General features: G+C 37.8%; 1 protein-coding gene across 2 annotated transcripts in view; it reads right to left on the bottom strand.

The window, feature by feature from the left end:
- SCAPER (S-phase cyclin A associated protein in the ER) overlaps positions 1-22,825 on the bottom strand; it is a gene marked incomplete at both ends in the record, with an annotated part of 288,797 nt that overhangs the window by 232,525 nt on the left and 33,447 nt on the right. For both annotated transcript variants that reach the window (XM_080692276.1, XM_080692277.1), the window contains 5 exons: positions 3,406-3,548; positions 9,966-10,121; positions 12,107-12,247; positions 22,128-22,239; positions 22,697-22,814. In XM_080692276.1, the coding sequence (XP_080548402.1) occupies positions 3,406-3,548; positions 9,966-10,121; positions 12,107-12,247; positions 22,128-22,239; positions 22,697-22,814 (670 nt within the window). The remainder of the gene's footprint in view (positions 1-3,405; positions 3,549-9,965; positions 10,122-12,106; positions 12,248-22,127; positions 22,240-22,696; positions 22,815-22,825) is intronic.

The raw sequence follows: 22,825 nt of genomic DNA, 5'->3' as shown, positions 1-22,825 counted from the left end.
GACCCTGTTTCAAACGAAATATACAAAATAGGGCTAGGGATGTAGCTCAGAGGTAGAACAGCCCTGTGTTTAATCCCCAGTGCTTCACACAAAATAAATAAATAAATAAATTGCAAAGCAATTATTCATTCAGAGACACAGAAAGCTATACAATAAAGGAAAATGTATAAATCTAAATTATACTTAGTTTAGTTACATGAGAGTTGCTGAATACAGATTTAACAAAATAAAAAGGGAAGGGGAATAAGTATAAAACAAGGATATGAAGAAAAATACTTAAGCTTTTTCACCTTTAGAAAAAAAAATTTCTAGACATGAACATTCAAGAAACGTTATTTAGAAATATAAAAGTGAAAACTGCATAGCTTAAAAACATATTGTTAGCTTATAAAGGTAATGCTGTCTGCCTTGTGGGAATAAAAATTGAAGTAGAAAAAAATCAAGGAAGAAGACAATATTTTTCATTATCAAATGAATATATATCTAGGCATAGTGGCACACACCTGTAATCCTAGTACCTGTGAATCTCAGAAAGAAAGATTACAAGTTTTTAGGCCAGCCTCAGCAACTTAGCAAGATCCTGTTTCAAAATAAAAAGTCTATGGGTATAATTCAGGGGTAGAATGCTCCTGGGCTCAATCCCTAGTACATCAAAAAATAAAAATAAAAAATAAAATTAGTATACTATCTGACTTCATAAACTATAAATTTTATTCTGATAATAATACTTTAATTTAAAAAATAACTAGGAGTAGGCCTTCTAGCCATGAAAGAGTAGAAAAATCAATGAATCCTATTCCAAAAAAGCAAACAGAAATCCAAACAATGTTAATAGGTATGGTGGCACAGAACTATAATCCCAGTATTTGGAAGTATGAGTTAGAAGGATTACATGTTTGAGGCCAGCCTCAACAACTCAGCAAGACCCTATATTTCAAAGAAAAAATAAAATAAAAAAGACTGGTGATGTAGTCCAAAGGTAGAACACCCCAGTATCCCCCCCCCAAAAAAAAGGCAAAATTGTTAATTTTTTTTTAAAAAGCATTCTAAGGCTCTGAACATCAATCAAAGACAAATATCAAACTAAGAAACACTGATGCAAACTGCAGAGTTTGGTAAAATACATTATTCTAAAATGTCATTTTTCAATTAAAAAAAAGATATAGCAAGAAGTATGATGAAGCTTAAGGAAAAAAAAAAGCTGTCAAGTCAAACTGTTTCTGAAAGAGGCCCGATGTTGGATTTAGTACACAAGATTGCTATATGACAGAATTATTAATATGTTTACACCATTTTGAATATGTTTAAAGAATTAAAAGGAAATATGCCAAAACAATTAAAGGCAAATATAACAATGAGATAACAAACATGGAATGCTAGTGAAGGAACAGTTGTAAAAAATAAAACAAGCTGGGTGAGGTGGCACATCCTGTTTCAAAATAAAATATAAAATAAAATATGAAAGAGGGCTGGGCTGGGGTGTATCTCAGAGGTAGAATGCCCCAGGTTTAATCTCCAGAACCACCACCAGGAAAAGACAACAACAAAACTTTCTAATATGTGAAGCCAGGATTCCTTAAAGACTCTGATCTTAGGACTGGGACCAGGAAATATAAGATGGAGTCCCGAGTGTTTGGTAGTGTCAGAAAGTAACAAATTCTAAAAGAAAAAAAAAAAAGGAGGTTCATCAGAGGGACACAGAAGCTAACTAAAAAAGCTCCCAAATGTCCAGCAGTGGCACAATTTGAGCAAAAATAAATGACACCGAATGGGATGAGAACTCAAAGTAGAAAATAAATATAAATGAATCCATACTAATGTGTGTGTGTGTGTGTGTGTGTGTGTGTGTGTGTGTGTGTGGTACTGGGGGTGGAACCCAGAGGCTTTCTACCTCCGGGCTATACTCCCAGACCCATTTTATATTTTATTTGGAAACAAGGTCTCACCAAGTTGCTGAGAGCCTCACTAAGTAACTGAGGCTGGCTTTGAACCTGTGTGATCCGCCTGTCTCAGCCTCCCAAGCGCAGGGATTACAAGCATACCCCACCATGCCAGGCCCATACTGATATTTTAAAAATTAACTTAATAACTAAATCTATAAGGAAGTGCTCCGGTCAGATGTGGTTTGTTCATGTAAATAATTCACCAAAAAGTATTAGTTTAATAAAAACGTGGCAATAGTCAGTCCCTCTAGTGCATACCTGTAATCCCAGTACTTGGGAGGCTGAGAAAAAAGGATCACAAGTTCCAGGCCAGCGGATGGTAACTGAGTGAGACTGTTTCAAAATAAAATACAAAATAAAAAGGGCTGGGAGTGTAGATAGACAACAAACATCAAAATGGGAGACATAAATCCAATCATATTATAATTGCATCAAGTAGGAATAGACTAAACTTCCAATCAAAAAGCACAAATTAGCAGACCAGATAGAAAAGCAAACCCCAACCACATCTAGTCTGTTTGAGGACAAAAACACAAGTAGGATGAAATTAAAAGGACAGAAGACATATGATGTAAATAGTAATAATGATGATTATCCTATAACAGAGAAATAAGTTTGACCTTAAGACAAGAAATATTTTTAGAAGACAAAAGGAACATTTCAAAATTAAAGGATCAATATCCCTGTAAGATATATAATAGTTATAGGTTATATGCACTTAAAAAAACACCCAAATACATAAAGACAAAACTGTCAACATTAATATATTAAATAAATGATTCCACTATTATATTTGGAGATATCAGTACTCTCAAGAGTTAATAGAATCAAACAGAAAATTAGTAAGTATACAGAAATCTAGAAATACCATCAACTTTATGATCAGAATTTAGAGCACACTTCATCTAACAATAGCAGAATAAAATACTTTCCAAAGATATCGAGAACATTCTCTAGGATACTCCATATTGAAGCTATAAAGTATGTCCCAAGAAATACAACAGCAATGAAATTATGCAAATTATATTCTTCAACCACAGATTTCATTAGAAATCAACAGAAAAAAATGTATGGTATTCCTAAAGACGTGAAAACTAAATAACATACTTCTAAATAATCTATGAATCAAAGATTATAAAAATATTACAAAAATGTTATTAAACTATCACTTATACTCCCAATATCTTCCAAAATATTCCCTCTCACTAGAATCAAATTCAATTTTTTTTCAGCCAGAAAAATCTCAAAATATCAAGTTTCTTATCCAACAGAAAGTTTCAAAAGGTTTCTATTCAATGTAATGTCACAATTCCTGGAAATCAAAGTTTAGAATATTTCTGTATTTGTGATTATTTCTTTAAAAACACACAGCATCAAATAGCTTTAAGCCACAATTTACACAGGCACTTGGTGCACAAGTTCATCACAATCAAAACAGACATGGAGACAGTAAATGAGGCACCTTGCCCTTTCACGCGCAGCGTCCTCGCGGGCTTTCTCTTTCTCTTGCCTCTGTTGTTCAATTCGGGCTTCTTGTTCTTTCCTCTTCATCAACAATTCCTCTACACGGGCCTGCCGTTCTGCCTCTAGAGCTCTCTTGCGCTCCTAGTGTTATAAATATTGTTAAAGATATGAATATTATGTGGAAAGGAAAATAAGGTACATAACATCTGACACAAATTTATATATTCAAGCCAAGGAGAATGGCTTGCTGTTAGATACACTGCTTTTCAGAATTTAAGCAAAAACCAGCCAGGAGTGGTGGCACACACATGTAATCCCAGTGCTTGGGAAACTGAGATAGGAGGACCGCAGGTTTGAGGCCAACTTAGGGAGACCCTCAGAAATTCAGTGAGACCCAGTTTCATATTTTTAAAAAAGGGCTACAGGCGTACCTCAAGGGTAGAATGCCCCTAGGTTTAACCTCTAGTGCTACCAAAAAAAGAAAAAAGACTTTAAACAAAAATCAAGTAACAGTGGTATCTGGCTTTCATACGTCACTTAGCAGTGTTACACATCAAGAGTAAATGCTATTTTAAGCAAATACTGCATTCTATACACTCTGTGGGAAACTACTTTGCATGTTCTGATTAATCATTTCTAAAACCTCATGTTAAAATGTGGCTATTGAAATATCTAAATATAATGGTGAAAATTGACAGCTGATAAATTTTAATTGTGAAAAAGATTCTACAGTGAAATTAAGTGAAGAAACATTTTGAGAAGGAGTAAGAGGCAATAAAATATAGCATGGTGGGACTTAGAGTAGCCACTGGGTCTGATTCCCTGGTACTGTTTCCTGACCCCATTATTCACTAGCTGGGCGAGTCTAGTCTTATTAGTTATATTCTCTTGTACTTTAGTTTTCTAGAAAATAAGTAGTACATATTTCTTAGAATGTTGTGAAGAATATATAAGATAATACATGGAAAGCATTTACCACAGGGCCTGGCAGAGAATAAATTCTCAAAAATTTTCCCTCATCATTAAAGCAGAAGATACTTCATTAAATAAAATGTAACATGAAATACTGTATCCTACATATATTTCTGCAAAATGGCAGAAATTTCCCAATTGTTGCCATGTTACCAACTGAATTGATATATTTCTTTCTTTCTATCCCCATTTCCTAGGTAGCTCAGACAACCCTTTCCATTCCCTTCCCTCCTTATGATTAATACAATAAACTGACCTAGACTCTAGTCCTCCTACATATATATCCTTGCACAAGTTGCTTTAAAGAGCCTCAATTTATTATGAGATCCTAAATTACTAATATACTTGAGTACTCAATATAGTGTTTAGTCATAGTAAGGGCTCGGCAAAGAATAGCAGAAAAAAATTAACAAACCAGTTTCAGTTCACAGAGAATCAGCATGCCCGATCAGTTCAGTGAGGACAGACTCAAACATTTCTAGTTAACTGAGCTCACAAGGGTATCTTCAGCTCTGTGAGGTCTACCTGCCCCAGGGAAAGAAAACTTTTGTAAAGTAGTAAGAACAAAGGGTGTGTGTGTGTTTGTGTGTGTGTGTGTGTGTGTGTGTGTGTGTGTGTGCGTGCGTGTGCGTGTTTGATCTCTTGTGTGAAAAGGGAGGGCAAAGAGATACTGGAAATTGGAGGGAATATAGGAATGTACTGACTTCAGGACATTTCTGGTATAGTGCACATTGTTAGAGGCATGCGATTAGATTTTAGATATGTCTTACATACTATTTGTAAACTGATTATAGCTACTTCTCATTACTAATCAAAAATGTGTGGCAACTTGTTTAGCTATATAAGAGCTCAAACACTCTTCAAACTGAAAACAAATCTAAAGAGCAAAAACTTTCTCCACTGAAGAAAATACAAATATTCTCTTATACAGTGTTGTGATTAGATACAGAATGGCCCCTTGAAGAGCTCATAAATTGGTGTTTGGAGTTTATATAAATAAATCTTTCCTCTAGGATACATGGTTGGGTATTTTTGGATGATGGCTGAGAATGTTGACAGATACAATAAAAGGTACCATGGAAGTGGGACTGCATGTCTGACCACATGGATTGTGACTCTTTGGAAATGATTTATGAGAGAAAATTGGAAGGACCAGAATGTGGCTAGAAAAGCACATGGTACAACACTGTGCTCAGGAGATTTTTGGAGAGCAAAGAAGACTCCACAGGGAAATGGAATAGAGGCCACATATATTACACTTTGGCAAAGAACTTAATAACATTCTGTCAATGTCCTGAAACTTTGTATGAGGCCAAATTTGAAGATGATGGAATAAATAAAATGGCAAAGGAAATAGAAAAACAGTAAAATATCCAAACTGCATTGTGGATATTGATGTCCAAATTCAGCGAACTGAACATTGAATTTCAGGAGCAGAAAGTAAAGCAGAGAGACTTCACAGATTTGCGGTTTGGCCAGAAAGGCATGCAGAAAGGCACGTGCAGAGCTGGGCTCATGGAAGGAAGTGGGATGGCTGAAAGGAAGGAGGAAGTGGTGGCTGTGATGGAAGCCATGGCCATGATGGAGGGGCAGATGGGGCTGAGGTCAGGGGCAGCCCAGATGAACTTGGGGCCAATGGATGTCTGGCTGGAGTGGACACACTGGCTGTGATTAAAGAGGCCCCAGTGGCCATGATTAAAGAGAGCATGACTACCTTTCTGAGGGCAGCCCATCTCAGAGCCCATAAAATGCTGGCTTTGCTAGAAAAGGGGAGCCATGGAAACTTCCCCCCAGATTTCAAAGGAAGGCCTGGGAAGCCAGGCAACATACAGCTGTGTTGGAATCCCTGCAAAGTAGACCCAAATAAAGCACTTTGTGAAGGTGTGAGGGTGAAGCCAAGGCTGCAAGGAAAATCTCCAAGATTTAGAAACACCAGAAATGTGGAATGACTACAAGGAATAGCTGCTAGTTGCAAGTCACGGAGCCAGGCTGGGAGAAGTATAAACTGCCCATTGCAATCAGACAGCCCACAGAGGGGGCGCTGCCAAGACTCCTGGGAGAGCACGTCTCACTAGCATGTGCTGTGGATGCCAGAGTGAAGCTGCAAGTTCAAAGCTTGCCTTGCCAGATTCTGTTACTGTTTTGGTCCCATCCCTTCCCTGGCCTTACTCCTCCCTTTGGGAATGGAAATGCTTACACACTGCCATTGTATATTGGATGCACGTAACATGCTTTTTATTTTGATCGCCACTGTCTTTTATAGGGGCACACAGAGTTCACCTTAAGTCTCAGAGGAGACTTTGGACTTTGAGACTTTTCAGCAATGCTGGAACTGTTAAAACCATGGGAACTCTTTGGAGAGGACTAAATGCATTTTGCATTCTGAGCTGGGCATGAGTTCTTCAGGGGACAGAGCTGAAATGTTATGGTTAGATACAGAATGGCCCCTTGAAGAGCTTATCAATTGATGTTTGGAGTTGATTGGCGGTTGTAATCCCAGCAGTGATAAATCCATTGCAATGGATTTACTTGGGTGGTACCTGGTAGGCCAGTAGGGAGGATGTGGCTGGAGGTGGGTCCTGAGGATACAGCCTTGGGGAGTATTCCTCTTCCCCCTGCACGCATGAACACAGGCACACACAGGCACACACTCATGCACACACACATGCGCGCTCTCTCTCTCCCTCTCCTCCCTCTCGCTTCCGGCTTCCATAATCTGAGCACAGTCCACGTGCTCTCCTCCTCTCTGCTTCCTGACGCCATGCCCTGAGATCCATGGTCCCTGGCCTCACTTGGACTGAACCCAAAACCATAATAAAATAAATCTTGGCCAGGCGTGGTGGCATAGCCTTGTAATCCCAGTACTTGGGAGGCTGAGACAGGGGGATCGCACAAGTTCGAAGCCAGCCCCCGCTACTTAGTGAGGCTCTCAGCAACTTAGTGAAACCCTGTTTTCAAATAAAATAGAAAATAGGTCTGGGAGTATAGCCCGGAAGGAGAAAAAATCCTGGGTTCCGCCCCTAGTACCACAAAAAAATAAAAAATTAAAAAAATCTTGTTTTCTCTAAGTTATATGGTCAGGTCTTTATATCTGTGAAAATAAGACCAGAACACTCAAATTTGCTTTAAGTTAAAAAATAATCTGTGTTTCCTAAAAATACATGTTTCAAAATGAGGTGCAAAGAATATAAAAAATTAAAATTATTAATTATTTTGTGTGTGTATGTGTGGTACTGGGGTTCCTGGAAACCCTTCTACCTCCGGGCTACACTCCCACCTATTTTTTATATTTATTTATTTGGAAACAGGGTCTCAAGTCAGCGAGGCTGGCTTCAAACCTGCATGATCCTCCTGTCTCTGCTTCCCAAGCACAGGGATTACAAGCGTGCACCACCACACCCGGCAAATTTTATATATTTTATTAACCAAAAGCTTGACTGACATAATTCTAAAAATTGTAAATTGGCTGTATAATAGAAATGTATTAATATTACATAAAAATAATTATTTTAGGCCGGGCGTTGTGGCGCACGCTTGTAATCCCTGCGCTTGGGAGGCAGAGACAGGAGGATCCCGCAGGTTCGAAGCCAGCCGCGCTGGCGTAAGAGACCCTGTCTCAAAAATATAAAATAGGTCTGGGAGTATAGCCCGGAGGTATAAGGGCTTCCAGGAACCCCAGTACCACCAAAATAAATAAATAAATTAATTAATTAATTAAATTTAAAAAATTATTTTATGTATGTAGCCAGGTTGCAGTCTTATAAATACAATGTCAACTTTCTGATTATTTTCATAGGTATAAGACCTGTTCTGATACTGTAACAATAATGGATAATTGGTCTTCAAAAATTATCCAACCTTTTAATTTAACTTGGCATCCATTAAAATAAGACATTGGACTCAAACCAAATAGAGATTATGGATAAATACGAGAATAGCTGCTACTGCCCAAAAAGGTAATCAAATCAATGTTAACACATTTTAATTTCTGAAAGCTACCAGTGATATAAAGCAGCTTAAAATAATATCCCTAATATGTGTGTGTGGTATTTGAGATTGAACTATCGGGCGTTCTACCTCTGAGCTATATCCCCAACCCTATATATTTTTTTAAACAGTGTCTCACTAAGTTGCTAAGGATGGCCATAAACCTACAATCTTTCTGTCTCAGCCTCCCAAAAATCTGGGATTACAATCCTGTGCCACCACACCCAGCTAATATCCCTAATTTCTAACACACAACAAAGGTCTTCGTGATCGATTCCTTAGGTCTACATGCAGTGCTCCCTCATATCTCCTTCTGCATGGAATGTCCTCTTACACTGTATCTCACTGCTTGCCTATCTCATTGTTTAAAATTTAGTTGAAGTACGATCTCTTCCAGGAAACTTTTCTTAACTTTCTCACATCCCTCTGTGAGTTCCATGTTTTCTTTCCTTCTATGAGAATGTCATTAATATAGTACTTATTCTAAAGCATTAAGATCTATTTGTGGCCAGGCATAGTGGCACATGCTTACAATCCCAGCATTGACAGGTGAATCACAGGCCTTCCTGCAATTTAGTGAGACCCTGTTTTAAAATAAAAAATAAAAAATAGGGCTGGAGGTGTAGCTCAAAGGTAGAATGTTTCTGGGTTCCATCCCCAGTACCACAAAAAAAAAAAAAATTGTGTATTATGTTTCCCCATTTTGAGAAGTATATATATTTTTCATATACTTGAGCTCATCACAACATATAACTTGTATCAACTCAAAATATCACTGAATGTGCAAGTTTGTAATCCCAGCATTCGGGAGGCTGAGACCACAGGATTGCAGTTTGCAGATAGCCTCAGCTACACATCGAGGCCCTTTGCAACTCAGTGAGATCCTGTTTCAAAAACTAAAAAGACTAAAAAATAGGGCTACGGGTGTAGCTCAGGGGTCTAATGCCCCTCGGTTCCATTCCTAGTACCATTAAAAAAAAAAAATCACTGAAAGAATAAATATAGATACACTAAGTCTGTGTTTGAATTTAAATATTGCAAATTTGTTCTCCATGCCAAATGTCAGGTCCTAAGAGTCTATGGATAAGGCATTTTACCAAATACCATTGATGGCTTAACCTTTCTTCCCATCCTGAAAGTGGTAGCTAATTTAAGGTTTGCTGCAGAGGTTAAAAGCTAATTAAGGTATGTGGTAATACACTCAACAAATAACAGGTGTCTCTTGTCATAAGCAAAGATTGCCAAATTCTTTGAGAGGATGTGTAATGGTCTAAAAAACACTTTTTTTTTTTTAGTTAGGAGAAGAGGAGCGTATTCTTGCCCAGCCCAATTACAAAAGGATAATCTTTCAGAACAGCTCAATCCTCACCTGGTTGAGGTTAGAGATTCTGTTCCTATGACTGCCATCTACTGACAAAAAGCACTGATTACCTTATCTGAAGGAGTAAACACTCTTTTGGCAATCAAATTTTATGTTTTCAAATAGTACTATTTCAATTCATGCATCCTTGGAACACAGAATAGGTTTGACTCGCTGGCTCCTCTCGCAGTCTGTGATATGACAGGCACTCACTAGATGCTTTTTGAATAAAATTCTACCTGGACAGCTTCATCTCGTGCTTGCTTTTCTTCCTGTCTTCTTTGACGCTCTTCCTGTAACTCATTAAGCCTCTGCTCATATTCCTTCAACTTCGATAGAACATCATGGCGTTTATTTTGTGCTTCAAGAGTATTTATAAAGGCAATTTCATTTACCTTCAATAAGAACAAAAAAAGTAGAGTTTGAATAAAGTTAATTCTAGGATATATCATAAGAAATTCAACAATGTTTTTATATGATAATATGGGTGCGGTAATATTAAGCATTAGAGCTAAAATGTGGTCGACACTTAAGCATCCATTCAACTTAAGTGGATGAATGGATAAGCAATATATGGTGTGTGTGTGTGTGTGTGTGTGTGTGCGTGTGTGTGTGTAGCACATGTATATATATGCATATATGCATAGGTCATGCAGTAAAATATTACATATAAAATGTACGTATATGCAATAGAATATTATTCTATCTAAAAGGGAAGAAATTCTGACACATGCTACAACATTGAGAACCTTAAAGAAATTATGCAAAGTAAAATGAGCCAATTAAAAAAAAATATATGACTCCTTACATGAAGTATTTTAAGTAGTCAAATTCATAGAAATAGAAAGTAGAAACTTGATTACCACAGGTTAGAGAGAGGGAAGAGTGAGGAATTATGGCTTAATGAGTATAGAGTTTTAGTTTTACGAGATAAAGAGTTCTGAATATGGATGGTATTGACAGTTATACCATATTATAAATATATTTAACTGCCAATAAGCTGTTTATCCATAATTATATGTTTTATTCAATGTATATTTTTCACACAGTAATAATGAAAAAATGTGACACTGAGCACATACTAAAACAGAAATGCAGCAGGCATGGTGGTGCACACCTATAATGCTAGCAGCTGGGAGGCCGTAACAGAAGGATCCAGGTTCACAGGTGGCCTCAGAAATTCAGGAAGGCCCTCTGCAACTTAGTGAAAGCATGCTTCAAAATAAAACATAAAATAGGGCTAGGGGTGTGTCTCAGAGGTAGAACGCCCCTGGGTTCAATCCCTAGTACCACAAAAAATTAAAATAAACATAAATAAACAAATGAGAATGGCTAAAATTAAAAGTGTAACTGTGTCAAGTACTGATCAGAATGTGGTAGACGTAGAACTTGCACTGACCAATGGTGAAAATATAAAATAATTTAACCAGTTTGGAAAGTTACTTTTTCTTAACAGTTAAATACAAACCTATCACTATCATAACTCTTCCGATGCACTCCTAAATATCTAAGAAAATAAAAATGAAAGCACAGAGTTGTAAGTGAATGCTCATACAGCTATACCTGTAACTGACAAAAACTGGGTGAAAAACAAATGTCCATCAACTGGTGACTGGATTAATAAATTACGGTATTTTTATACAGTGGTGTGCGTCTTGGCAATGAAAGGAAGGAACAACTGATACACGAAGAGCATGGGTGAAATTCAATTGTGCTGAGTGAAAGAAGCCAGAGGAACAAGTACACAGTGCATGGGTCCATTCACATTGAACCCTAGAAAAGGCAGCATCAGTGGTGACAGAAAGCAGACTAGTGAGCGCGAGGCAGCGGAGTTGGAGAAGGAATGAATTACAAAGAGGGCTGTTTATTATGTTCATTGCACTAATAGTTTCAGGGATATAAACAAGTCAAAACCCATCAAATTGAATACTTTACTTATGTGCTGCTTACCATCTATCAATTAAACCTCAATAGAGCTGTAAAAATAATATGGCTCATAGAATTATTATAAAGTAAAATACCTAGTAAATTTTAACTTTTTTTTGTGTGTGGTACTGGGGGTTGAACCCAGAGGCTTTTCTACCTCCGGGCTATACTCTCATACCTATTTTGGACGTTATTTGTAAACAGGGTCTCACTGAGTTGCCGAGAGCCTCACTGAATAGCTGGGGCTGGCTTTGAACCTGCGCGATCCTCCTGTCTCAGCCTCCCAAGCGCTGGGATTATAAGCGTGCGCCACCACGCCCGGCTACCTAGTAAATGTTAAACAAGCTAGTAAAATGTCCTGTTAGTCTAGAAAAGAACAAACATTATAAAATTGGCTTCTTTAGCAACTGGAAAGTTCCTAGGTGATTAATTGAGCAAAGCATCTCTAACATACCTTAGCCTCTTCTTCTTGTGCTTTTTTCACAATTGCTTGCAATTGCACCTCGCGTTTAAATTCAGCATGAAGCAATTTTTCTTCCATCATCCTACGTCGTTGATCTAGTAATTCTTCCTTCCACTTCCGGACATCCTTCTCCTATGAACAGAAAATTATCACATCTTTAATTTCAAGATACACAGTAACTTAACAGAAGTGCAAACAGATAAATGGCTTATGAAGTATCTAGATTAAACCTGGAGCTGGGCGTGGTGGCGCACACTTGTAATCCCCAGGCTTGGGAGGTGGAGACAGGAGGATGGCGCAGGTTCGAAGCCAGATGGCGCTGGCTTAAGAGACCCTGTTTCCAAATAAAAATATATACAAAAAATAGGTCTGGGAGTGTAGCCCGGAGGTAGAAGGGCTTCCAGGAACCCCAGTACCACCGGCATTTACCGCCGAAATTAATTAGGGAATACCTTACATAGATCAGACAATTAAACCAGAGAGCCTCCAAAATCATGCACAATTTCGGTAACCTATGATTTCTGTGCATGAATACTTGGAGACTATATTATATAATGATAAAAAAATTACATAATTTAGCCAGGCGTGGTGGCACATGCTTGTAATCTCAGCATTCGGGAGGCTGAGACTGGAGGATCGCGGTGCGTGGACAGCCTCAGCTACTTCGTGAGGCCCTCTGCAACTCAGTGAGACCTGGTTTCAAAATAAAGAATAAAAAAAATTATATGCCGGGCGTGGTGGCGCACGCTTGTAATCCCCGCACTTGGGAGGCGGAGACAGGAGGATCACGCAGGTTCGAAGCCACCCACGCGCTGGCTTAGGAGACCCTGTTTCCAAAATGAAAATGTAAAAATAGGTCTGGGAGTGTAGCCCCGAGGTAGAAGGGCTTCCAGGAACCCCAGTACCACCAAAAAAAAAAAATTATATAATTTTATTTATATTAAAAACATGAGAGGAAATGTGGTTATGTTAGAGCACTTCACTTAAATCACAAAGGAAGTAATATATTAAGTGTGAGAAAGTGTGTGTGTGTGTGTGTGTGTGTGTGTGTGTGTGTGTGTGTGTTGCTAGGGCATTATACCCCTGAGCTATACCACCAGCCCTTTTTATTTTTTGTTTTTGAAACAGGGTCTTGCTACTTGCTGAGGCTGTCCTCAAACATTCAATCCTCCTGTCTCAGCCTCTCAAGTACTGGGATTACAGGCATATGCCACCACCTGCAGCATATTAACTCTTCTAGAATCTCACAACATGAATACTGCTTTTCATAGCTGTATTCATTCTAAACTACAAATTCTTAAGATTAAGATAAAAAAATTGCAAAATTTTCTTCTACTTCCCATAAATTTAACTATTCTACTAGGAAGCTAATGTTATTCAGCTCATTTTTATAAACAGTTATATTATCTGGTCAAATTACAATTAATATGCATCTTATCCATTCATATACCAAAAGGTAACAGCAATACTCACCCATAACTACAGTGTAATGGTCATATGGCTCTTTTTTTCTTTTTATTTATTTATTTATTTATTTTTTTGCAGTAATGATGATTGAACCCCGGGCCTAGTGCACAGGAGGCAAGCTCTCTACCACTGGGCTGCATTCTGTAGCCCCAGTCATAGATTTTTTTTTTTTTTTTGACACACTATACTTGGTACTTAATACTATGCAGTATGGTTCCCAGCAATACACAGCACTTTGTATTAAAAGCCTTAAACAATCCCCTTTCCCACTGTATCAGTATTATGACCAAAAGAAGACAACAAAAGTCATAATATAAAGACAGAATAGCTTCCATTTTATGAACTCTCTTGTGTTTTCCATCCCACTCTTCTCTCTCCCCATCTCAGATTACTTTCTGTGGAAAACCCACCAGCTCTGCCATGAAGACTCCTAGACTGTGGAAAGGCCACTTAACAAAGAATTGAAAGTTCTAGTATATAGCAAAATAGGAACTGAGGCCTCTATGTAATTACACGAGTGTGTACAAAAGCGCTGGGATAACAAGTGTGCACCACCACGCCAGCCCAGAGTATAACTTACTACATGGGAAAATTAGGATTGAAATTGGGTTGGCCTTCTCCAAAGCCCAGGGTCCACTATACCCCTAACTGGTATTTACACTCCTCTAAACACTAAGACTCTCTTCTGTAAACATAATTAGTGCCCTTTATTCAAACAAACCTGATCTCTTTTTTTGTTTTTGTTGAAAATTATGCTTTTTAAAATTTATTTTAGTTTATATCACATTACATTAATAAATTTTATAATAAAAATATCTTTATATTCCAAGACTATACCCCAATTTTCCTATGGCATTTTGGTTTTTCACTGTTTTGTTGTTGTTGTTGTTGTTGTTGTTGTTAACTACAGTCCTAAGCTGTACATTATATTTCTAGAAATTAATCATCTTGAATAACTGACACTATACCTTTAACCAACAACATCCCATTTTACCCCTGCTACCAGCCCGTGCAATCATCTCTTTTTCTCTTTCATTGGTGCATTATAATCATACATCTTGATGAAGTTCAGGGTGATAGAGGCATACATGCACAGTACTCATTGAACCCTGCCCCATTCCCACATTCCCTTACCCTCCCCTCCTTCCTGAACTTACAGCAGTGACTGCTTTGATAAGTTCGTATATGCACTTCATGTCCACTGAGATTTTTCCCTCTTCCTCCCTCCCCTCTCCCCCATTAGATCCCCTTCTTCATTCAACTAAGGTTTCTCCTCCTTTGTCTGGAGTCCCCTCCTATGCCTCAGTTTCTTCCTAGCTTCTGCATATGAGGGAGAATATCTGACTTCTCACTTTTTATGATGGACTAATCTCACTTAGCATAATGCTCTCCAGTTCCATCCATTTTCCTGCAAATGACATACTTTTGATCTTCTTTATGGCTTAGTAGAATTCCATTTTTTATATATCCCACAGTTTTGTAATCCATTCATTTGTTGACAGACATTTCAGCTAGTTCCAGAGCTTGGCAATTGTGAAGTGCATAGCTATAAACATAGATATGCATGCATTACTCTGGTACTTTGGTTTCCATTCTTTTGGGTAGATACCTAGGAGTAGCGTAACTGGGTCATAAGGTAGGTTCATTCCCTTCTTCTGAGAATCTTTCACACTGTTTTCCAAAGTGGCTGCACTAATTTGCAACCCCACCAACAGTGTATCAGAGTCCTACTCTCCACATCTTTGGAAGCAATTGTTTGTGGTTTTAACAACTGCCATTCTAATGGGGGTTAAGTGAAATCTCATAGTAGTTTTGATTTGCACCTCTCTGATTGCTAACGATGCTGAACATTTTTTATACATTTTTGGCCATTCCTATTTTTTCTTTTGTAAAGTGTCTATTTAGTTCACTTGCCCATTTTGATTGGACTGTTTTCTTCTAAGAATGTGACAAACTTAGATTCCACAAGTAAACACGATCACAAAGTAGTTCTTCTGCCTTATTTCACTTAGCTTAATACCCTATTGTTCCACCCATGTTGCCACAAATGGCAGAAATTTATACTAAGGCTTAATATTCATACATACTTATATAGAGAAGAGATATATAAACATATCACATCTGCATACTTTCCTTTTTATCTGTCAACAGTTTTTTTTTCCTATATCATGCTACAGTGAGCATGGACTTGCAAGTATTTCTTTCTGATCCTGATCTTAGTTCCTCTGAACACACACATAAATAGACATAGACACACACACACAAACACATACACACACACAGCAAAAGGACTGCCAGACCATATGGTAGCTTCTTGTCTATTATACTTTTTAAGAAAACTGAATATTGATGACCATAATAGTTGGACTAATTTACATACCCCCTAGAAGCCTATAAGGGTTCCATTCTCCACATGCTCATAAACACTTAATTTTCATGTGTGTGTGTGTGTGCATGTGTGTATCTTACTGTGGATTGAACCCAAGGGCTCTCTACCTTTGAGCTATGTCCTCAGCCCTATTTTATTTCTTATTTTGAAAGAGGATTGAAGTTGTGGAGGGCCTTGATAAATTACTGAGGCTGGCTACAAACATGCAATCCCTCCTGTCTCGGTCAGTCTCTCCAGTACTGGGATTACATGCGTTTGCCACCAGGTACAGCTGTCTTTAAGATTTTCTATGTATATGACCATGTCATCTACAAAAAGATCATTGTAATTACAATTTAAAGCATATCATTGGTTTTTCTTATTGCTGGTACTTTCCAAAAAGTAGAGAGAGTGGCCATCCTTGCCTTTCACCACATATTAGATTTAACATTTTTCAATTATTTTCTAATTTATTATGATGTTAGTTATGAGTTTTATATATAGCTGTACTAGTCTATTTTGTGCTACTTTAACAGACAACCAGAGATAAGGTAATTAAAAAAAATAAAATTTCTTAAAGTTCTATAAGTGGCATATAATTGTCCATAATAGTCCCCATGACTCTTTGTTATTTACTCTAATAACTCCACTTTCATTTCTGATTCTGAATCTTCTCTCATTTCTTCTTGACTAGCTAAGGGCTTCTTGATTTTATGTTTCAAAAAATAAAACTTGAGTTTTGTTAACTTTTTTCAATTTTTTTTCTATACTGTATTTCATTTACTTCCACTAAGAGGGATATTTAGAGATAAATGCCTACATTTAAAAAGTAAGAAGATATTTGGAAATGAATGTGCTAACTTTACATCTAATTTGTCCCTTCTAGTTCCTTTAGTTGAAAAATGAGGCTTATTAGAATCTTGTTTCTTGACTTCTAAGAAGATAGCGAAAGAGAAAAGCGGGGCTTACAAGCCCCGCTAACAACCAATCTCTATTACCACAAACTCAGCGCCTTTCATAGCCAGAAAACACCATCAGCAGAGAAAAAAAAATGTAATTACAAGGGACAGAGAAAAAGAGGGCTGGAAAAACGAAGCACCAGAAAGAAACCAGACCGCAGTGCTGCAGCCGGAGCCGCGCCGCGGAACGGCACGGGAGCCATCTTTTCTTGCAGCACCAGGCTCCAGAGAGGAGGGGAACTCAGAATGGAGCCCAGAGCCACAGAGGAGATACGCCGGCCTCACGCCCGAGGATGCAGCAGCAGCCCCTTACGGCCGGCGGCAGCGACGAGCTCACCGGACAGCACCAGACCAACGCACTCAACAGCCCACCAGGCTCCAGAGAGGAGCGGCGGACAGCGAGCCGAGGTGAGCGGCTGAGGAACAGCCGGGCGGGATTCAGCAGATTTCTCGGCACAGGGAGCATCTAAGGCTCCCAGGGGCTGGGCTCAGCGCACCCTGCAGGGACTCAGAGCAGAGTTCAAAAACAGAGAAGAAATACACCAGCCTCAAGGCTGAGGGCATGGCAGCGGTGCCATATTGTCACTGGCGGCAGCAGCAGCGAATTCACCGAGTCCACTACAGCTCCATCTGCGCACTCAAAAACAGTGAGTCAAATTGAGGGCCCTGGAGGAGAAATCTCAGTACTGTACTACCAGGGACTTGACCCAGTGGGGGAGTGGCGGTGGCAGAGATATCACACCATAGGAGAACGCCCAACCTGGCACCCCCCCATGGTCTAAAGTAACTTCGATTGACTCCCTGGGTCTGAGACTCTGCAATACAACCCAGTACAGAGGAGTGGGGACTGAGATACCACAGACTCAAGATCCAGAGCACCTTAAGTGAAGTCGTAGTGACCCAGGGAAGAACCCAGAGAAGGCACAAACTTCCAAAATCATGGGAAAGAGGAATAACAATGGAGCGATGAATGCCCACAACCCCACAACATCAGAACCTGATAAAACAGAAATTCAGAGATTTCTAGAAGATCAAATCAGGAAAATAACTGTAGAAATAATAGAGGTGTTTTGAAAAAAATTCAGAGAGAGCCAAAAAGAGATAAAGGATGCAATTAATGAAGTAAAGGCCTCAATTCAAAGTACAAACAACCGACTAGACCACATGGAGAATAGAATCTTGATCTTAGAAGATCATTCAAAAAATGAACGCATAGTTTCTAATTTAGAAAAAAAAAAATCCGAAGCAGGAGTCTGATATTGAAGAAATATGGGCCCATTTTAAGAGAGCTAACCTAAGAATAATTGGAATAGAGGAGGGAAAAGAAGGTGAAACCAAAGGGATAAGTAATATCTTCAAAGAAATAATAACAGGAACATTTCCAAACATAGAGCAAGAGGTCAATACACAGGTCCAGGAAACTTATAGAACTCCCTTTAGAGAGGATCAGAGAAGAGGATCCCCACGCCACATAATTGTCAAAATGACCAATGTGGAAGCCAAGCAGAGAATCTTAAAGGCAACAAAAACAAAGGGCCAAGTGACATTCAGAGGCAAACCGATTAGAATCACTCCAGACTTCCCAAACCAAGTCAAGAGAGCCAGAAGGGCTTGGAGTAACATATTCCAAACTCTGAAAGAAAACAACTTCCAGCCAAAAATTTCCTACCCAGCAAAACTTTCTATCAAATTAGATGGGGAAATAAGAAGCTTCCATGACAAACAGAAACTGAAGGAATTTATGTCTTCAAAACCAGCGCTAGAGAAAATACTCAAAGAGATTAACTACAGAGAAGAAATAGGTAACACAAACCAGAACCAGAGAAACAAGATTTTCCATCCAACAGACAACTAAGATTGGTTATCTTTGGAGATTCATCATTTATGTTAGTCTTTTACCTATCTCTAAATTGTATTGTTTGCTTTTATTGTTGCTAATTTTTAGGATTTCGACGTGGAATATTAATATACCTTCAGATATAGCATTTGGAAATATTTTATCCCATTCTATCAGTAACTTTTAACTCTGTTTACATTGTCTTTGGATATACAATATTTTTTTTATTTTTTAGGGAGTTTGTTTACCCTTCTGTTGCCTGTGCCCTAGAAATCATATCCAAGAAATCACTGCCAGTTTCAATGCTGTGAGGTTTTATGACCCAGATTTTCTTCTAAAAGTTTATAGTCTTAAGACTTATATTTAGGTCTTTTATCTATTTTGAGTTAATATTTGCATATGGGATTAGGTAAGGGTCCAATTTTATTCTTTTTCATGTAATTTTATTATTTTTCAACAATATTTAGTTAAAAGATTATTATTTCCCCCCACCAAATGTTCGTGGAAACCTTGTCAAAAATAACTTGACAATATATGGAAGAATTTATCTCTAGACTTTTATTTAACTCCAATGGTTTATATATCTGCCTTTATAACACTTTACTACACTGTTTCAATTATTGTAGCTTTATAAGGTTGAAATCAGAAAATATACATCTTCTAGCTTTGTTATTTTTCAAGATTGTTTTGGGTATCTAGAGTCCATATTCCATATTAGGATAGATTTTTTGTGAAAAATAAATAAATAAATATATGATAGTTTCACCTTAAAAAAGAAAAAGAAAGAAATATTCTCTGGTAAGAAAGAAAGCAAAAAGAAATATTGAAATGTTATCTTAAAGTCATCAAAAGCTTGGTATCAGACAAATGAAGCAGTTATGTGAGATTATCAACGTTAATATTGGATAAATTGCTATAATACTAGATGTCAACCAATAAGCCAAGCATGGGAAGGAGGGATGGGGAGGGAACCGGGTGGGGATCGGGTAGGAGCTAACTGGGCGATGTGTGCATGTATGTCTACAAAAGTATTATTTTTATCCCATTATCATGTATGAATACAGTGCACCAATAAAAAAATTAAAAATAAATAAAAATAAAGCAGGCAAAAAAAAAGAATCTTGTTTCTTGTGCATGCGTGTGTGTGTGTGTGTGTGTGTGTGTGTGTGTGTGTGTTGTATGTATGTGGTATGCTAGGCATTCTATCTCTAAGCAACACCCCCCAGGCTAATCTTTTGATTGTTTATTCTTAGTTTTGAAACATGGTGTCACTAAGTTGTGGAGAGCCTCACTAAGTAGCTGGGGCTGGCCACAAACCCTGATCCTCCTGCCTCAGCCTCCCGAGTACTGGGATTACAAATGTGCACCACCATGTCTGGCTAAAATCGTGTTACTTTTTTAATGTAGATATTTATCTCCATAAACATCCCTTTTAGTACTACATTTGCTAAATCCCACAAGTTTAAGTATTTACTTGCTTCAAAATATTATTTAAATTCTTTGATTTCTTTTTTAGAATTTTATTGTAAATTTTAATAATAATTACACATCATGGTGAGATTCAAATTGACAAATTTATACATGCACACATCTCTTGGTATGGTTCCCTCTTCATCCCATCCCTCTCCCCACTTCCAAGTAGTTGTTCAATAGTGTCATGTTTACTTTACACATTTTTATCAATTTTCATGTATTCTTTCTGTCACTGATTTCACTGTGATCTGAGAAAATGCATGGTATATTATTTTCATAAATTCCTAAAGACTTGTTTTGTGACCTAACAAGTGATCTATTCCTGAAGAATGTTCCATGTGTACTTGAGAAAAATGAGTACTCTGGTGCTGTGGGGTGGAAAATTTTGAGTATGTCTATTCAGTCATCTATTCCTCTTTGTTATTCAAGTCAGCTATTTCCTCACTGATATTCTACCTGGATATTCTATCTATTAATGAATGTAGGACATACTGTTATTTTGCATTAATTGCTCGTTGCAGATCTGTCGTTTGCGCTATAAAAATAGGTGCTCTGAAGTTTGATATAAATATAAATTAACTCATCATTATTTAGTGATGCTTTCAACTTACAGACTATATTATTAGATATAAGTAAGGTCACCTCTTTTACTTTGCTTAAAATTTACATGGATACCTTTTTCTGTTCCTTTACACCTACCCTATGTGTGTCTTTAAGTATAAAATAAAGCCAAGTGTTTTGAAGCATGCCTGTAATCCCAGTACTTGGAAGGCTGAGACAGGAGATTCACAGGTTCAACACCAACCTCAGGAACTGGGTATGGCAGCACAAGCCTGTAATCCTAGCACTTGGGAGGCTGAGAAAGAAGGATAATTCAAGGATAGTCTCAGCAATTTAGTGTGGCCATCAGCAACTTAGTAAGACCCTGTTTCAAATTTAATTAAAAAAAAAAAAAGGGCTGAGAAGCTGAAAGTGATGGCACACACTTATAATCCCAGTATTTGAGAGGCTGAGACAGGAGAATCACTGGTTCACAGTCAGCCTTAGCTACTTAGTGAGGCCCTGTTTCAAAATAAAGAATAAGCCAGTCTCAGCTACTTAGTAAGGCTCTCAGCAACTTAGTGACACCCTGTTTCCAAATAAAATATAAAATAGGTCTGGGATCATAGCCCGGCGGTAGAAAGCCTCTGAGTTCCACCCCAAGTACCACCAAATAAATACATACATACATACTAAAAAATATGGTGTATAAGTGTAGCTTGGAGGTAGAATGCCCCTGACCGGAGCTAGAAAGCCTCTGAGTTCCATCCCAAGTACCACCAAATAAATAAATAATAAAAAATATGGTGTATAAGTGTAGCTTGGAGGTAGAATGCCCCTGGGTTCAATCCCCAGTAATGCAAAACAAAACAAAACAAAACAAAACAAAACAAAACAAAAGGACTAGGGCTATAGCTACAAGGTAGAATGCCCTTGTGTTCAATCCCCAGTAAAACACACACACACACACACACACACACACACACACACCATGAATAGCTTGGAGGTAGAATGCCCTTGTGTTCAATCCTCAGAATCCCCAATATCACAAAAAAGTAAAAAGAAAAGAAAAAGAAACCTAACAATCTTAGCCTGAAAACTATACTATAGGGTCATTCTACACTTTGGACAAGCTGAACCAAGGAAACCTTACAATGAAAATGGCAAAAGACAAGGTTCAGCTTCAAAGATCCATGCCAGCCCTTGAAAAATATCAATTTAGAAAATTGCTTAAGAAAGACAAATTCCTTTTTTAAATAGTTAACAATATGTAACTCAAAAGACAGAAATACTTTTATTTACTAAGAAATGTAATTATTTTCATACTTCTTTTTAGGACTATCATATTTTCCAAAAATAAAAACTCACCCTTTCTAACAATTTCTGAAGCTTCAATGTTTTCTCTTCACGTAACTTTTCCCTTAGCTGCTGTGCTTTCATTTGCTTTTCTTCATGTTTCTTCTTAGATTCTGCAATTGTTCTATTAATACAAACAGATGAACAAGAGATACAAATGTTTACATGAGTCAAAAATAATAATCTTTAGACTTCAAAGGTTTTAAAGTATATAGAATTCGATTTGGCCTAGTATTTCAGGCAAGTATTTTCACTTTTCAATTGGTCTAGAACCATGCTGAAGCAATATGCCAAAAAAGGTCATTTGGCAACTCTATTTAATAATAGAGTGGCAAGTTTCCCTCCTGTGAAATATTCCAAATTAACTTTCAAAGACCAGACCTCAGCCAGGAATGCTAGCGCACCCTGTATCCCAGTACCTGGAAGGCTGAGAGAGGGAGACTGCATGTTAGAGGCTGGCATCAGCAACTTAGTGAGACCCTATTTCAAAATAAAAATGAAGAAAGGGCTGGGAACATAGCTCACAAGTCGAATGTTCTTGGGTTCAATCCCAGAACCATACACATACAAAAACACCATACCTTTTGCGAGATGGTGAAGAAAGTTTTTCATGCATGTGAATTCCATGCCCTGGAGGTCTAGCAGGTTCTTCTTCCACCATATCCCCCCAGGATGTGTTTTGGCGCCAAGATTCACGAGCTGTTAAAAAA

This window comes from Muscardinus avellanarius (genome assembly GCF_963383645.1).
Source record: "Muscardinus avellanarius genome assembly, chromosome: 3".
Lineage (NCBI taxonomy): Eukaryota > Metazoa > Chordata > Mammalia > Rodentia > Gliridae > Muscardinus > Muscardinus avellanarius.
Note: the sequence above shows the minus strand (reverse complement) of the source record. Positions and strands in the feature narration are given on the sequence as shown.